General features: G+C 37.0%; 1 protein-coding gene across 2 annotated transcripts in view; it reads left to right on the top strand.

Moving 5' to 3' along the window:
• The window catches only part of RGS7 (regulator of G protein signaling 7), a 509,116-nt gene that overhangs the window by 381,986 nt on the left and 109,750 nt on the right, over window positions 1-17,380 (top strand). For both annotated transcript variants that reach the window (XM_077761799.1, XM_077761798.1), the window contains exons 4-5: window positions 1,768-1,874; window positions 6,851-6,902. In XM_077761799.1, coding sequence (XP_077617925.1) covers window positions 1,768-1,874; window positions 6,851-6,902 — 159 coding nt within the window. The remainder of the gene's footprint in view (window positions 1-1,767; window positions 1,875-6,850; window positions 6,903-17,380) is intronic.

Below are 17,380 nucleotides of genomic sequence, written 5' to 3'. Positions count from 1 at the left end.
ATGTGTAAATAACGAAGGTACAGCACATCTATTGAATGCCTCCTATACACAGGACATTATTCCAACTTCTTCACATATATTCTTGTTTGATTCTCTCAACAACCCTGTAAGAGGGTTGTAAGAGGAGAAGCACATGGTGTTTAGGTAACAAAAATTAGTGAGTGCCTCCAAAGGTTTTGTTCTTCCTACAACACCACACTAGCTCCTGAGTTTCAGCAGGAGTCAAAGAACATGTGGGTATATAGCTGTAAGCAGCACAGGCTTTGAGAAGGTCTCGACTTTGAGCTATAAGGATATAGACATGATACACCCACCCACACACACACACACACACACACACACACATCTAATTGATGGAAGATTGCTTCTTTGTAGAAAAAACAATGGTATGCAAGGAGGGACTTAATTGAGAGTGTGAATAAGATGGCTGGGACACTTAACAACAGTCTTCCAAGGACGTGGCAAAGAAGATGATTGGCAGTTCTTCTTTATTATAGGCAAGAACAACACAGAAACAGGCCGGAAGGGCAAGTTACCAATAGAAGTGTTTACAAGATGATAGATGACAATCAAAATGGGCACTACGACAGATAAAATTCAGCAATTCTCCCATAGGCATGGGAGGGTGGAGGGGAGGGACAGGTTTCTTATGCTTATCTGCACTGCAGCAAGCAGCTTACTGACTCAATATTGGCTGGAGAATCAAAGCTCCCCAGGATTGATGGCTAGAAATATAGATAGATACACACAGTCCGGGAACTACTATAAGAATTCTAAAGAACCATTTACTTGTCTAAAAAAAAAAACACACACACACACATAAATAAATCCATAACTAAATTGTAGAGAAAGCTACAGAACAGATCAATAAATCTAACTTGTTGCTGGACTAAAACATTATTTTACATAGTTCCATATCTTCTAGACTTTAAGTTAGCCAAACTTTATGTTGTCCTGTACAAATGCAGTAATGATTCTGCTGACCAAATTTTATTCACCATTTTATTGGAAGAAATTGTTGGCTGCTATAAAAAGAGAGTGAGTATCAAAGTATTATGTTCCAGCCGTTTCTTAGCCTTCTCAGAAAATGTAATATTTTCATTGTCAAATAAACATCTTCATAGTTTGTTGCTAGAACACTGTATCTGAACAGCTGTGGAAGCTAGAGCAGTCCAATGATCGCAGAACTATAGTAGTACCATAGATGGTTGCTTAGCGCTCACTTAACACAGCATAAATGGTTCTAGATGCCTTAATGTTCCCTGATGACACCATGTAATCGTGATCCGTGTCATTAGAAGAATTCCTGATAGTATCAGATATCCATTATATAGGCTGGGGGGTGAGACAAGTGAGGATACCTTTAAAAGCTTAAAGTGCTATATAAATGCCAAATAGAATTGTTTGTGGGAGAATATTAACATATAGCAAAGTACGTCTCATCTATAAAATGAAGGAGTCAGATTCTGTGATTTCAGAATTACCTTCCAGTCTCAACATTCCATAATGCTGTGTTCTTGTGTGCTGGTCGTCACGCGGTGCTGCTGGCCGTTGCACAGTCACTACCAGGAACCGGAGCCACCTCAGTACCCTGTGTGGAAGAACTGGAAAAAAAGAAGAAAAAAAAAAAAGCCAAGTCGCTTAGGATGCCAAGAGTTTGAATGCAAGAATATACTCTAAAGGGAACAAAACTGTTTACTCCTGTAAATCAACATTTGAAAAAAAAGATTTTACCTACATTTTTATTTGTTTGTTTTCATGAAATAGTGGAGGCGCTACATTTGGGAACATTAATGGCTGCCCATGGCTACTTCTTTCCGATCTCGGATCATGTCCTCACCCTCAAAGACGATGGCACCTTTTACCGGTTTCAGGTGAGTTTAATGAAAATATTCCTTACCTGTAAAATAGAAATCTGCATTTTGTTTCCTGATTGTTTTTATAAAAACAATTTTGAAAATAGAACTTTTCTTTGACTTAGGCTAGATAGAAACTCATTAATATTAAATTTAAGACTGAAAAACAGTAAGCAGAGAAAGTTGGAATGTGCTTGGTTCCACAAAACTATTTGTGAAAGCTAAAACATATAATGATTGAAGATATGTTTTATATAAAAGGTTAAGAAAAATTCAGAGAGTGGCTTATTGGAATTCAGGAGGTGGGAGAGTGCTTCATGTGTAAGTTGCCTTAGCCACCGGGAAGGAAGCAGAGAGATGTAACTAACTGAATTGATTATACCCTGGCCCCTGTCCATAATATAATACTGTCTTCAGTCAAAGCAAATTCTCATGGGAAAGCTCCCACACAGAATGTAGCGAATATAAAGGCTTCTGCATGTCAGTATCTGAGGCCTTCCTACAAGAAGACTGTGAAGCCTGATCAGCACGATGCTGATCTGCAACAGAAGTATACCTTAGATAACCCATAAACTGACAAGAATTTTTCTAAATCATTTTCACATGAGACAGATGCCATTATTCTTTCAAAAATGATTGTGGACTCTAATTTTGATCCTTGAGCATGCAGTCGACACTTGACTTCACAATGATTTACCGAAGTGTATTCTACATGTTATTAGACATTATGGTTCCTTAATAACTCCCTGGTGGATTCTAGCCCATAAAATCAGGGCACATATCATGTGAGACTCTTGCTCTAGGTATTTTTGGAGGATTCTCCCCATTGTCAAATTTGTAGACATCGAAGCATTCTCTCTCATTTGTTCTGAATATCGTTAGATGTTCTATATCTAAATAAATGACAAAACAATAACTTGAAGGCCAAAGAACTTGCTTGGGCAAAGAGAGAACAAAGAGGTTAATATGTTTTAAAAACATTTAAAGACCTTTGTCTTCCTGGAAAACCTTCACCGTCACGTCCTTAGGATCCTTTTAGACGAGGCAAATAGTTGTAGGACTTCATGCACTGAACAGCTAGGAGGTAAAGTAGTCTCCTGAAATCATGATACTGACCTAAATATTCAAGCAACATATATTAGTTAAATTATATAATTTTAAAAGGCTTTAAAATAAAGGAATGTCATCTTTTTTATAGTTAATGTGGTGGTAGCTTAAAAATACTTTATTGATTAAGTTAAAGTACCTTGTGGTCCTAAAGGTAACATTTTAATAAATAGAAATTATAACTTATTAGCAAATAAATTATTTGCTTCTTACTAACACTTTTTTATTTTTTTAAAGGACTTACTTTTCTACTGTAGGATTGCATTTTCCATATAATCTTACTTTCTTTAAAAATTTTTTTCAAATAGGGGTGCTTGGGTGGCTCAGTCAGTTGGGCATCCAACTTCAACTCAGGTCACGATCTCACTGTTTGTGGGTTCAAGCCCCGTGTCAGGCTCGGTGCTGACACCTCAGAGCCTGGACCCTGCTTCAGATTCTGTCTCTCTCTCTCTCTCTCTCTCTCTCTCTCAATCTCTCTCTGCCTCTCCCCCACCCTCTAGTGCTCTATCTCAAAAATAAAATAAACATTAAATTTTTTTAAAATTTCGCATGGAGACTATATGTAAACTTTAGACCTAATAAAAACCTCACAAATTCTGATTTTTCTTTTTACAAAAATAACAACTTTTATCTATCTTCACAGTAATATTACAAGTAAAATTATCTCTGTGCAAAATAACATATCTATGAGGGAAGTGTTGTATATAGTCTATTTATTTCTGGAGAATTGTCTAATTTAAACTTTTTCCTTAAAGCAAACGAGCTCAGACATGGCCCCAAGTTGGGGACGATGTTGTGAGTTAACTTGATTTACAACCTTTAACCATGCTTTTGTCCTCCCCACATTGAACTTAGTAGGCAGACAAGGTTTACGTGTCTTAGTCACGGCCAGGAGTCAAAGGTGAGCAGAGCTGGGAATGGGTGGCCCTACCTTCTGGAGCGAGGAACAAGGCAAGGGAATGGGTGGTAGATGTATTACGTAGCTGCTAGGTATTGGCAGAAGGCTAGCAAGTTTTCAATGTGCCTGCAAAGATGACAGATGATAGTCTTTTAAAATACATTAATTACTATTAGATATTAACTGTTAAATATTTTAATGGCCTGTTCACATTTGAAATAGAATATAAATATGACATATTTGTATATCTAATAGTCATAGGATCTTAAAACCGAGATTTAAAAAGCAAACAAAAGCAGCTCCAGAAAAGTCAGGGGTAATTGAATTCCTACTGTAATGTCTGTGAAGGCATTAATCGGTTTTTGTTTGAAAGCTTTCTTAAGAGAAAACACGTTCTTGTTCAAGGTGTCCACTTCCATTTTGATGTTGGTTCCAGCAGCTGAAAGTTCTTGATTACCCTGAGCTGAAATCGAGCTCCCTGTGAGGATTTTAAAAATCATGAATTAAAATAGGAAACTTGCCATATCACGTTTACTACTCTGCCAGTGAATCACTGAGATTTTAACCATCATTAGGAATCCGAAGAAGCTTCGGGGCATGAACCTGAGACAAACAGAACTCTTCATTTAATTTCATTGATATGCTCAGTATGTAAATCTGTCTCAAGTTTTCAGAACAATTTAAATCATGTGATTTCCATATTTATTGTAAACTTGCAATTGTCTTATTATCCTCATTAGCTAGCTGGAATTGAGATCTGTCATGATTCCCTGGGTCCCTTTCATGACTTTCCTGACATTCATATATGTGCTAAAGATTATTGAGCAACAGCTGGATCAATTTTATCATAGTTAAAAGAAGCCAACTCTGAAAAGCCAAGAGAAACTCATGTATATTAAAATGTCCTGAAGTCTAGTTGAACTTTAAAAGTAGATTTTTACATTTCAGTGAATTATAAGCATTTGTTTTTCTTTAAATTATTTTTTTGCTATAAATTAAAACACATTTGCTAGAAAAATGTCTTGCAATATTAGTGAAGAATGTTGGTGTGATGGCATTTCCATATACTATCACAACATAAAAGAACTTCACTCTTAATTTTTAGTCAGGAAATTCTCACAAAAGTAAATGATAGAAGAATAAAGGAAAATGGTAAGAATGCAGTTAAGACCATTTCTTATGGCTTTGAGAAAAAAATACGTGTCTGACAAATGTGATTATCTCAGCTATTTTAAAAGTAAGGTACATGGACAGACACACACACACACACACACACACCTCAAAATAGAGAAGCAACCCTCAAGAAATAATGCTTTTGAGAAGTATCTCAAAAAAACTAGTGGCCCTCACAAAAGCAAAATTTCAACTACTTTGTCCCTGTATGGTTTCCCTAGATCCTGACCCAATTTTACCCTTAAAGCTCTATCTCCTAAGGAGTCAAGAAGGATTCAGGTGAAGATGGGACCATAAAAATCCTTGATGTCTTCTTTCTTCTATGTTTCAACTCCCCCCACCTCAAATTCTTGTTGTCATTTTGTTTACATGTGTACACAACTAACATCAGTAGACTTCTTTATTATGCTGCAAGAATTCCCAGAAGGAGTAGAGGCTAAATCAAAATCCCCTGGAAGTCTTGAGCAATTTGCAAAGGCTCTCCCTCAGAGATTCAAACAATTCTCCCCAATTATCCCTTCCCCCTTCTTGAGAATCCATCTTCTGGAGGGAGAATTATCAAATGGTTCATCAGAGATTACCTCAGATATGCTCATGACACATGGATAGCTAATGTAATTGACTAATAAATATAATTAAACCCACAAGTTTGATGTCTGCAGTCATCTGTTCCATTGAGTCCTGGAGTCATCATCAAAGTTTGAAAGAGTACACCGTAGTCATTCAGTTTCCCCATGGTCTGGAGCCACGCACATCCAACTAGTGGGGCTAGGAAAGCTCTATTAGAAAATACAAACTGACGAGGATAACAGGGTTTTCCTGATCAGACGGTTTCTTTGTAGTTTTGTTAGTTTCTAGAATTTCACAGAATGAGATTTCTATGGATTGTTAATCACACCAATCAATTAAAATGATTAAAATTAAATCACGTAATATCAAGTAAAATTCATTTTTAAAAAATCACCTCTGACTTGTGCAGTTTAAAATTTTAAAACAGTAAGTGTTTTTGTGAAGAAATACATTTTTAAAAATGTATTTAGTCATTTATTTTGAGAGAGAGAGAGAGAGCAAGCACGAGCAGGGGAGGGGCAGAGAGAGAGAGGGCAATAGAGAGAGAATCCCAAGCAGGCTCTGTACTGTCAGCATGGAGTCCGATGTGGGACTCGAACCCACAGACCACGAGGTCATGACCTGAGCTGAAACCAAGAGTCGGACAGTTACCCGACTGAGCCACCCAGGCACCTCTATGAAGAAATATTTTTTAAAGTGAGAGAAAAAAGTTGTTTAAATCTAATTGGATACTGTTGAGAGCTATATCACATAATTGACAAAAACAGACAAATGCTTGCCAGATCTTAGGGTAAATCTTGACAGTTGAGCTTTTGGATCTGCTGAAGACAGTAACAAGATTCATGAATCACAAAAAATGATTTGTTATATTTAAACACATTTTCTCTTGAGTCTTACTGAATTTAATCCTTTGCTTTCAGTCTTTGTGGATTAACACTTATTTTGAATGATGCAGGCACGCCTTTTACTGTTACGTCAGTTGACGTGAAATTGCAGCAAATGTACATTTAAAGTACCCAAAGGTGCTGCACACATTTAGACTGAACAATTGCTTAGCAAAGTAATTGTAGAAGAAAAGCTTTACAATGCCTCTTTGGGGACTTTTCCTGGCTTACAAAACATACATGACATACATGATTAGCAAAATATTCTGGATAGTTGCTAAGGATGAACATAGCTCATATACCAAGAACTCTACTAATTTTGTATGTGCTTAACCTGGGCTCCACTTCTTTTTATTCCACAGACACCCTATTTTTGGCCATCAAATTGTTGGGAGCCAGAAAACACGGACTATGGTCAGTGCAAATATCATTTTATTATTTTTTTATTGACAGCCAGTATGTATGGATGAACACGTGCTTGCATTTTATTGCTTGGTAATTGAGAAAAGAAAACCACAATCCCAACTTGGGATCGATATTGCCAACACTGAGTTTGTGAATGGCTTTGTTGGGAAAGACACAAACCTGGTGGCAACTTTTTCCATGGTATGATGCCCCACACAACTATTAAAAAATGTTCCTTCTGAATAAGTTAAAAAGCTATAAACAAGCTTTAAAGAGTTATTGTTACTTTTCCGTAGGCCCTTGGTCCACTACACAGAGTAACAAAGGGGCTCAGAGACTCAGAGTTCCACTTTCCTCTCCCACTTAGCTAAGTCATTTGTGGTAAGTCCCTTGACTCTCTGGGGCTCCATTTTTGTCACTATTATTTCAGGTATCCTATGATCCTATAAGCAGAAGGTATATTAAATACGGAGAGGGCAAGCAAAAGAAAACCTATAACAGGAAGTTTAATTGTAATAAATCAAGTTTAGTGAACTTAGAGTGAACTTGGTTCAACAACGGTGATTTTAGGTAAGCTCTTCAAGAATGTAGACCTCAAAAAAGTACCCATCTCTTCACATCTTCCTGACGACTACAGGAAGATAAGACTGCATGGTTTTAAAGTATCATTTCTACCGATATTTATTGAGGATTTTTTTCTTACACTGAGTACTGTCGTAGATGCTGGGGGAACAAGGTGACTCTGACTTCATCAAAAAAGTTGGGTAACCCAGAGGCTAGATGCGAAGAGAGAATTATACAGAAGGAGTTCCTATAGAGTGCTGAGTGAATCTAAGAGTGATGTGTGCAAAATTATGTACTGGTTTAAAATAAACAAGAGATTGACTTTACTCAGGGAATTGCAGAGTGATTTCACAGAAGAACTGAGAGCCAGTTGAGTTGGGTTTTAAAGGAGGAGGGGAAATTTGTCAGGAGACAATGCAGAAAGCACATTTGAGGCAGAGGGCCAGCATATGCAAAGGCAGTGAGAAGCTTTGTAGCAGTCTGGCTTTCTTTGGCATTGCTCTTGAAGAGACCTCTTTGTAAGAAGGCTGTAAGAAGGCTGTTGAAAAATCCAACGGAGCGATCTTTCATTTCTCTCACTTCAGAAACTTGAATTTAGTAGTTCATCCAAGATGCCAATCAAAGGTTCAAAGTAACATGGGAAACCATCTAAAAACTGGAATACTTATATATTAATAGAGAGGATAGATTATTCCTTTTTAGTAGTGAGAGTGCTGATTTATTCATTCAGGGCACACATTCTTCAAAACTGAGGCCCTTAGAGAAAGAAGTTGTTTTAAAAAAAACAGCTACTTCTTTGTGGGTCTGTGCTTCATCTGGAGGTTTTGTCCAACCTGGGATGCTGTCTGGTAGTTGTCTCACCAAAAAGTATGAAATTCTGGTGGCGGAAAGACTTGCACAGCTGAGAAGGAGTTCGTGGAGAAAGCCCCGCGAGCTGGAGGCTGACAGATCTGATTTCTGATGCTGTCACACCACACACCAACTAAGTGACTTTGGGTGAGGCATGTAATATGTCAGAGTCCCAGTCTGCCCACTTTTCAAGGAGAAATAATAATACTGACTTCCTAAAGTTGCTGGAATCATCAAAAGTAATCTGCCTAAGGAAACTGGCACTGCTCCTCTCATATTCAATAAATCGAAATTACTTTGTGCTCATTGTCGTTATTGCCTAGCGGATATATCACCTCTCTTCCTTGCAGAAAAGCAAACCCTCATTCTCAGTGTCCTCTCTAGATGCATCTTTTGTGTTTTTCACAAATATGTTAGTGTTCACAATGACAGCTCATGCTTCATTTCGCAGTAGATTGATGTTCCAGTGGAAAGCCTGAGGAAATGGCATGGTCTACACAGCAAATCATTTATAGAACATCCCTCGGAGCCAGTCGTCTCAAAATGATTAATGTAATTCAGTTTCATGTTAACTCCATTTGAGGGAGGGTCACCTTCTATTTTCTACCCAAAGCTGGAATGCCTGTAACGTGTTAACTAACCATAGACGTAGCTTTTAATTATTATATCTAGTTTTCCCTCCTGAATAGACACATACCTGTTTGTGTCTAGCTTGCTTGGATTATATACAAGTGGAGGAAAGATAGTTATTCAATAAGAGGTTAAAAAAAAGAGAGGAAGTAAATAATCGTGATCTCAGACGCTGTACCACTCCGGCAGGCGATCATGATGCAGGGTCTTCTATGATGTTTCTTCTTCGGCACAAGTGAATCATAGCAGCAATACAAATCATCCAGCTTTGAATTTCCTACCAGTATGCACTTAAAAAATACTGTTATGAAATGTGGGCCCCTGTTTATAAAGAGGATATTGATGTCTGATGTGGTTGGGCCGCAAAGCCAAAACACCGTGATTACTTAGGCTGCCTTTTCTAAGACAACTTGGGGCAGACCAGAGTGTAGTGCTTACAGCAGGTTTAAATAATGTTTTCCTTCACTGTATATTGGCATTCCAATCTCTGGTTTCCATCACCAATTTGAACTTACCAAGTAGGTTCCGCAGAAGATAAACCTTTACAGGTGAGTTTATGTGGAGAAACTCTTTTCCATATTCACCTTGGTGTTGTAGAAAAGCAGAATACGGTGATTGTGTTTAGTGCTTAAGACAAGTCAGTATGGCGACGCATCTATGGACACCGTTCTCTGACAGTCAAGTTAGGTGATATTTCTGGTATTCTCCATCCAAGAACAAGAAACGTTCCACTCCCAGCCAATTTAAATGCAAGGGGGAGAAGAAGGGGGGAAATGGTGGGGGAGAGGGAGAGAGGCAAACCATGAGAGACTCTTGAATGCTGACAAAAACTGAGGACTGATGGATGTGGGGGGGAAGGGGGATGGGCATGGAGGAGGACACTTGTGGGGATGAGCACTGGGTGTTATGTGGAAACTAATTTGACAATAAACTATTTGTAAATAAATAAATAAATAAATGCGGGTTGAGAATGGACTTCCCCAGATGTATGTGCATCGAGAATGATCTATCACAAAGGACTTGCAGTGAGGGCTGGAGGACAAGGCAGGAGGAAGCTCAAGAGAACTGTGCTGGGGCACCTGGGTGGCTTAGTCGGTTAAGCGTACGACTTTCGCTTAGGTCATGATCTCGCGGTTCGTGGGTTCAAGTCCCGCGTCGGGCTCTGTGCTGACTGCCAGCTCAGAGCCTGGAGCCTGTTTCAGTCTGCGACTCCCTCTCTCTGACCCTCCCCTGCTCACGCTGTCTCTCTCTCTCTCCCTCCTAGAAATAAATAAAACATAAAAAAAAAAAAAGAGAGAGAGAGAACTGTGCTAACCAGTAGACACAGGAGCAGAGTTGTACACTGAAACAGAAGCCATGGCAGGCCTTCTGCTGCTCTCTCGGGCACACACGGTGCACACTGAGCTTCCTGTCAGTGAGCACACATTGAATTTCCTTAAACAAGCCCCTCTTGAGGGTGGAATCCCCAATGTTCAGATAGGACTAGCACCCCAAGAAATAGAAATTTCCCATACAGACAGGAGCTGACTGTGTGCAACTCACTCACTCAAATCAAAGACCTGTTTATCAAGATGTTTTGCATTAATTTTTATTTTTCTAATACTGCATTAAAATATTGTTTTTAGTGATTGATTGCTGAGTTTGGGGAAACCCTTAACTTCTGCCCCCACACAAGTACCTGCCTTGTGTCATGCAAGTGGCAATGCAGCTGAGACTGACCCATGACAGTTGCAGACAGACATATGTGTTCTCAAGATAAGGGCTTTTTAACGGTAGAAATTATTGAGAACTTTGCATTAGATTGTAGGATGATGATTTGAGCCTCAGAAAAAATTCAGCCAAAGGTGTCTTTTCTCTAGGATGATGTGAAGACTGTCAGGCCTATGAAGACATAATGTACTTACTGGCCCCAAAGAGCTAGACAACACTAAGTTCCACTTCTCAAAACCATGCTAAAACAATATTAAAAGGATATAGAGAATTCAGACACTTTTCATAGAAATAATAAGAGCCCAACAAGAAGAAAGTGTTCTAGTTGGCCAGTCACAACAACTAATATCAAATGCTGACAAAAATCGTCATAACAGCTTTGAAATAAATAGTAATTTTTCCTTCAGGAACAGATTTTAAGTTGGTCAGTTACATTTGTATACAGATTGCCAAATCAAAAGTTCTGCATTTGGGGCAACTGAGTGGCTCATTTGGTTGAGTGTCTGACTTCAGCTCAGGTAATGATCTCACAGTTCTTGAGTTTGAGCCCCATATCAGGCTCTGTGCTGACACCTCAGTGCCTGGAGCCTGCTTCATATTCCTCTCTCTCTCTCTCAAAATAAATAAAACATTAATTTTTTTAAAAAAAGGTTGTGTGTTTCNCAGCTCAGGTAATGATCTCACAGTTCTTGAGTTTGAGCCCCATATCAGGCTCTGTGCTGACACCTCAGTGCCTGGAGCCTGCTTCATATTCCTCTCTCTCTCTCTCAAAAATAAATAAAACATTAATTTTTTTAAAAAAAGGTTGTGTGTTTTGGGAGGGATGACAAGGTACTTCTGATGAATTTAAGAGATCAAATACCCAATAAGCCAATTTAAAGTAAATGCAGAAATAAAACCAAATAGCATAAATGCCTTCAGAACTGCATCCTAAATCTTGAGTGGCTGACAAAGTAACAGTGCCTTAAATCATTGTATATTGATACAGTGATAATTCTGTGATATAGAATGTTAAAAAATGGAGAATTCAAGAAGCTGGGGAAAATGAAAGAACTTCACTATTCTAAAAGTAGGCATTTATTTCTTGCCCTAAAACATTGCAAAGCTTTCCGATGAGTCCATCTAGTTAATGAAACTGCAGAGGGGAAACTGGGATGCTCCAGTTTCAGTCTTTCTGGCACTTAATTTAGATGTTGTTTATTTCATGAGGGCTTTAATTTTAGAGCCTCTGCAGTTCTCCTTCATAGTCTTCCATACAACTCCCAAAGTCTTTATCATCCACTTTTGATGTATCTATCCTCGTATGTCTATTTTTGGAGCCAGTTATTATTATTTTTTTAATTTCTAGTTTTTGGAGTGGTTTTACGTATGCCAAAAAAACAAAAAAGCTGAACAGAATGTATAATCCCATAAATCACCTTGAACCTACTCATACTCTTCTCTGTTATTAATACTTTACATTAGAGTGGTACATTTGTTGCTATTGATGAACCAATACTGATACATTATAATTAAGAAAAGCCTATAGTTTGCATTAGAGTTTAGACTTTGTATTGTATATTCTATGGGCTTTGACAAAGGTATAATGACATGTATCCAGCATTGCTGTGTCCTACAGAATAGTTTTATTACTATTTATTACTAAAAAGTCCCTATGCTCTAGTTAGTCATCCTTCCCTTTCCCTCCTGAGCCCTGGGTAACCACTTGCTCTTTTTCCTGTCCCCATAATTTTCCCTTTCCCAGAATGTCATAGAATTGGAATCATATAGTAGGGAGAGTTTCAGATTGGCTTCTTCCACTTAATAACGTGTCTAAGTTCTTCCATGTCTTTGCATGATGGGATAGCTCATTGCCTTTTTATAACGGAATAATATTCCATTTTATGAATATACCACAGTTGTTTTGTCCATTTGCCAACTGAAGAACATCTTGGCTGCTTCCACATTTGGTAACTATGAATAAAGCTGCTGAAAACATTAGTATGCAGGTTTTTGTGGGGCATTAGTGTTCTGCTCATTTGGATAAGTCTTTGGGACAATGACTGGATTATATGGTAAGATTATGCTTAGCTTTGTAAGACATGGCCAAATAATTTTCTAGAGTGGCTCTACCATTTTGCATCCTGACCAGAAATGAATGAGAGCTACTGTTCCACATCCTCACCAGTATTTAGTGCTATAGTATTTTGAATTTTAGCCATTCTAATAGACAGTGTCCACACTTGTGGTGAATGTAGCATAAGGTATAAACTTGTTAAATCATTGTTTTGTATACTTGAAACGAATGTAATATTGTGTGTCACTGTATTTTAATTAAACAATAAAATAAATGTCAAAACTAAACAATAAAATAATAAACAACCTTAATTTATAATACCAACAAACAATATTAATTTACTAAACAATAAAATAAATGTCAAAAAATAATTCTTATTTTTAAATGTCAAAATAGTAATACATTGGAACATTAGTCAAATGAAGTATATTATTGAAAAAATCTGGTTCTCATTTCATTAAATTTCTTGAAAGAAAAAGTATTTTCTTTTTTTAGCGCACAATTTACATTTGTATGCTAATGTTAATGGTACTGCCTATTTCATTTCTAATTCCAATTGTTCATTATTGGTATATTAAAAAACAACTTTTTGTCATGCAAACTTGTTATAATCAATAGTTCTAAGAGTCTTTTGGTTGTTCTTTTTAGATTTTCTGCATAGATAAACATGTCATTTGTGAACAAAGACAGTTTCTTTCTTCCTGTCCAAACTATACATTTAATTTATTTTTCCTGTCTTACTGAATTAGCTAGAACTTACTAGAAGATATTGAATACAAGTGGTGAAAAGGGACAACTTTGCTATGTTCCTCACCTTAACAGGAAAGTATCTAGTTTCTAACCATTTATTATGCTGTTAGCCATAGGGTTTTTGTAGATGTTTTTTACTAAGTAGAGGAAGTTTCTCTCTATTCCTGATTTGTTGAGAGTTATTTTGTTTTGTTTTGACAACTGGGTGCTAGCTTTTGTCAAATTCTTCCTCTGCGTTTGTTGATATAATAATATGATTTTTATTTTTTAGTGTGTTGATGTGATGGGTTTCATTAATTGTCTTTCAAATGGTTCTGTTTTGGTAGATTTTCAATTATTGATTCAACTTATTTAACAGATATAGGCGTATTCAGATTATGTTTTTCTCCTTGTGTGATTTTCCTTAGACTGTGTCTTTCAAAAAATTGATGTATTTTATATAGGTTATCATATTTGTAGTCTAGAGTTGTTTTTAATATTCCTCTACCATCTTTTTTTGTGGGGGCATTTGAGTGACTCAGTCAGCTGAGTGTCTGACTCTTGGTTTTGGCTCAGGTCATGATCTCACAGTTCGTGGGTTCAAGGACCACATTGGGCTGTGTGCTGACAATGTGGAGCTTGCTTGGGATTCTCTCTTAATTAATTAATTAAAAAATATTCCTTTACTATCTTTTCAAAGTCCATGGTATCAGTAGTGATAGCCCTTTTTTTCATTTATTGTGTTAGTAATTTTTGACTTCTTTGTTTTCTTGGTTAGCTTGGCTAGAGGTTTATCAATACTGATCTCTTCAAATAATTAGCTTTTGGGTTTATTGAACTTCTTTACTGGTTTCCTGTTCTCAAGTTCATTGATTTCTGCTGTAATTTGTTAGTATTTCTTTTCTTCTTCTTCTTCCTTTGGATTAAATTTGCTCTCTTCTTTTTTTTTTTCACTGCCTGTTTTGCAAGTGTCATTTATTGGTTTTAGATCCTTTTAAAAAATATATGTATTCATAATGCTATAAATTTCCCTCTACGCACAGCTTTCACTGCATTACAGATTATGATAACTTATATTGTTAGTGTCCTTCAGTGAAAGTATTTTTTTTAATGTCTTGAGAATTATTTGAAAACATCTTATTTTCAAGTGTGTTGTTTACTTGCAAATATTGGAAGGCTTTCCAGTGATCTTTCTGTTACTGATTTCTGGTTTAATTTCACTGTTGTCTGAAAGCATACTCTGTAAGATTTCTATGTTTAAAATTTGTTAGAGTGTATTTTATGGCTGAGGACAGGGTCTGTTTTGGTGCATGTCCCATGGGAGCCTGAGAAGATTGTACATTCTACTGTTGTTGGATATAAATGTCAATTTGAGGATGCTCTTCTGTTCAGCTTATCTTTACCAATTTTTCCACCAAGGTATCTCTCAAGTACAGATAGATGTGTACTGAAATCTTTAATCATAATATTTATCTGCCATTTCTCCTTGAAGTCTCTCAGTTTTTGTCTCAAGCATTTCGATGCTCTGTTGTTAGGAGAATAAACATGGATTTTTATATCTTCGTGAAGAATGAACCCCTTCATCATATAAAATGTCCCTGTTTATTCTTTTTTTTAAATAGTTTATAGTCAAGTTGGTTTCCATATAACACCCAGTGCTCATCCCCACAAGTGCCCTCCTCCATGCCCATCACCCCCCTTCCCCTCTCCCCCACCCCATCAGCCCTCAGTTTGTTCACGGCATTCAAGAGTCTCTCATGGTTTGCCTCCCTCTCTCTCCCCCACTATTTTTCCCTTTCTTCTGTCCCTGTTTATTCTTAATACTTTTTATTTTTTCTGAAGTCTGCTTTGAAATTAATTTAGCTACTCTAGCTTTCTTTTTATTAGTGTTAACATGGCAAATTTTTATCCTTCCCTTTATTTGTAATCTATATGTGTCTTTATTTTTAAAATGTGGTTTTTTTTGGGGGGCGCCTGGGTGGCTTAGTCGGTTGAGCGTCCGACTTTCGCTTAGGTCATGATCTCGCGGTTCGTGGGTTCGGGCCCCGCGTCGGGCTCTGTGCTGACTGCCAGCTCAGAGCCTGGAGCCTGTTTCAGTCTGTGACTCCCTCTCTCTCTGACCCTCCCCTGCTCACGCTGTCTCTCTCTCTCTCTCCTAGAAATAAATAAAAACATTTAAAAAAAAATAAAATAAAATGTGGTTTTTGTAGACAGCATATAGTTAAGCCCCATTTTTTGTCCACTCTGAGAGTCTTTGTATTTTAATCGACATATTACGACCATTACATTTAAAGTGATTATTAGTATAGTTGGATTAATATCTATCCTATTTGTAACCATTTCCTATTTATTTCCCCTTTTCTTTCTTTTTTTACGTCTATTTTTTTTTTTTGCCTTCTCTGGTTTTAATTGAGCATTTAATATGGTTCCATTTTCTCATGTCTCTTAGTATGTCAATTATACTTCTTTTTAATCGTTTAAAGATTTTCCTAGAGTTTTAAATATGCATTTACAACCAATCTAAGATCACTTTCAGATAACACTACACACTTTATGAGTAGTATAAGCACCTCATATAAGAGAATATCCCCACTTTCTTCCTCCAGCCTCACAACTCTGCTGCCATTCCTTTCAGTTAACTATAAGCTATAACCCTGAATATATTGTTGCTATGATTATTTTAAACAAATGATTATTTAGATCAGTTAAGAACACTAAAAATAAAATGCTTTGTTTTACGTTCATTTATTCCTTCTCTAGAAATCTTCCTTTCTTTATGTAGATCTGAGTTTCAAGCATAGGACTTTACTTTTCTTTGAAGAAGTTCCGTTAACATTTCTTCTAAGACAGGTCTACTGACAACATATTCCTTCAACTTTCATTTGTCTGAGAAAGTCTCTATTTCTTCTTCACTTTTGGAGGATACTTTTGAAGGATAAAGAATTCTAGGTCTGTGGTCTTTTCTTTCAATATATTAAATATCTCATTCCACTCTCTTTGTGCTTATGTGGTTTCTGGTGAGAAATTTGATGTAATTCTTATCCTTTGTCCTCTATGGGTGTTCCTCCCCCATGCCTCCGCCCACTTTCTTTCAAGGTTTTCTCTTGATCTTTGGTTTTCCATCTTTAGAATATAATAGATAGATATAGATATAGTTATATAAACATAGAATTAGAGAGAGAGAGAGAAGATGGTTTGGTATTCATCATATTTGATGTTCTATGAATACCTGAATCTGTGGTTTGATGTCTATATTAGTTTGCTAGGGCTCCCACAACAAAATACCACAGACTAAGTAGCATCAACAACAGAAGTTTGTTTTTTCATAGTTCTGGAAGCTAGAAGTCCATGATCAAGATGCTGTCAAGATAGTTTTCTCCTGAGACCTCTCTCCTTGACTTGTGATGGCCACCTTTCCACTGTGTTTTCACATAGTCTTTTTTCTATGCATACATATCCCTGTGTCTCTTCTTCGTCTTTTTTTTTCATTTTTCTTCTTCTTGTAAAGACAACAGTCACGTTGGATTAGTGTCTCTCTCTTATGATCTCATAACTATCTCTCTAAAGGTCCATTTCCAAATACAGTCCCATTCTCAACTTACTGGGAGTTAGAGCTTCAACATATGAATTTTAAGGAGAAACAATTAAACCCATAGCATGGACTACTATTAATTCAGGACAATTCTTGGTCATTATTGCTTCAAATATTTTTTCCTGTTCTTTCTTTGTTCTTTTCTGATACTCTCATTACATGTAGGTTATATCTTTTGTAGTTGTCTCACAGTACTTGGATCTTCTGCTCTCTTTCTCATTCTTTTTTTTTTTTTTTTTTTTTTTGAGAGAGAGTGAGTGAGTGAATGTGCACACATGAGCAGGGAAGGGGCAGAAGGAGATGGAGGGAGAGAATCCCAAGTAGGCTTCACACCCAGCATGGAGACTGACACGGGGC

The sequence above is a fragment of the Crocuta crocuta genome, unplaced genomic scaffold (assembly GCF_008692635.1).
Source record: "Crocuta crocuta isolate KB4526 unplaced genomic scaffold, BGI_CrCroc_1.0 scaffold243, whole genome shotgun sequence".
Lineage (NCBI taxonomy): Eukaryota > Metazoa > Chordata > Mammalia > Carnivora > Hyaenidae > Crocuta > Crocuta crocuta.
The sequence above is the reverse complement of the archived record's forward strand: the minus strand, read 5'-3'. Positions and strand labels throughout refer to the sequence as shown.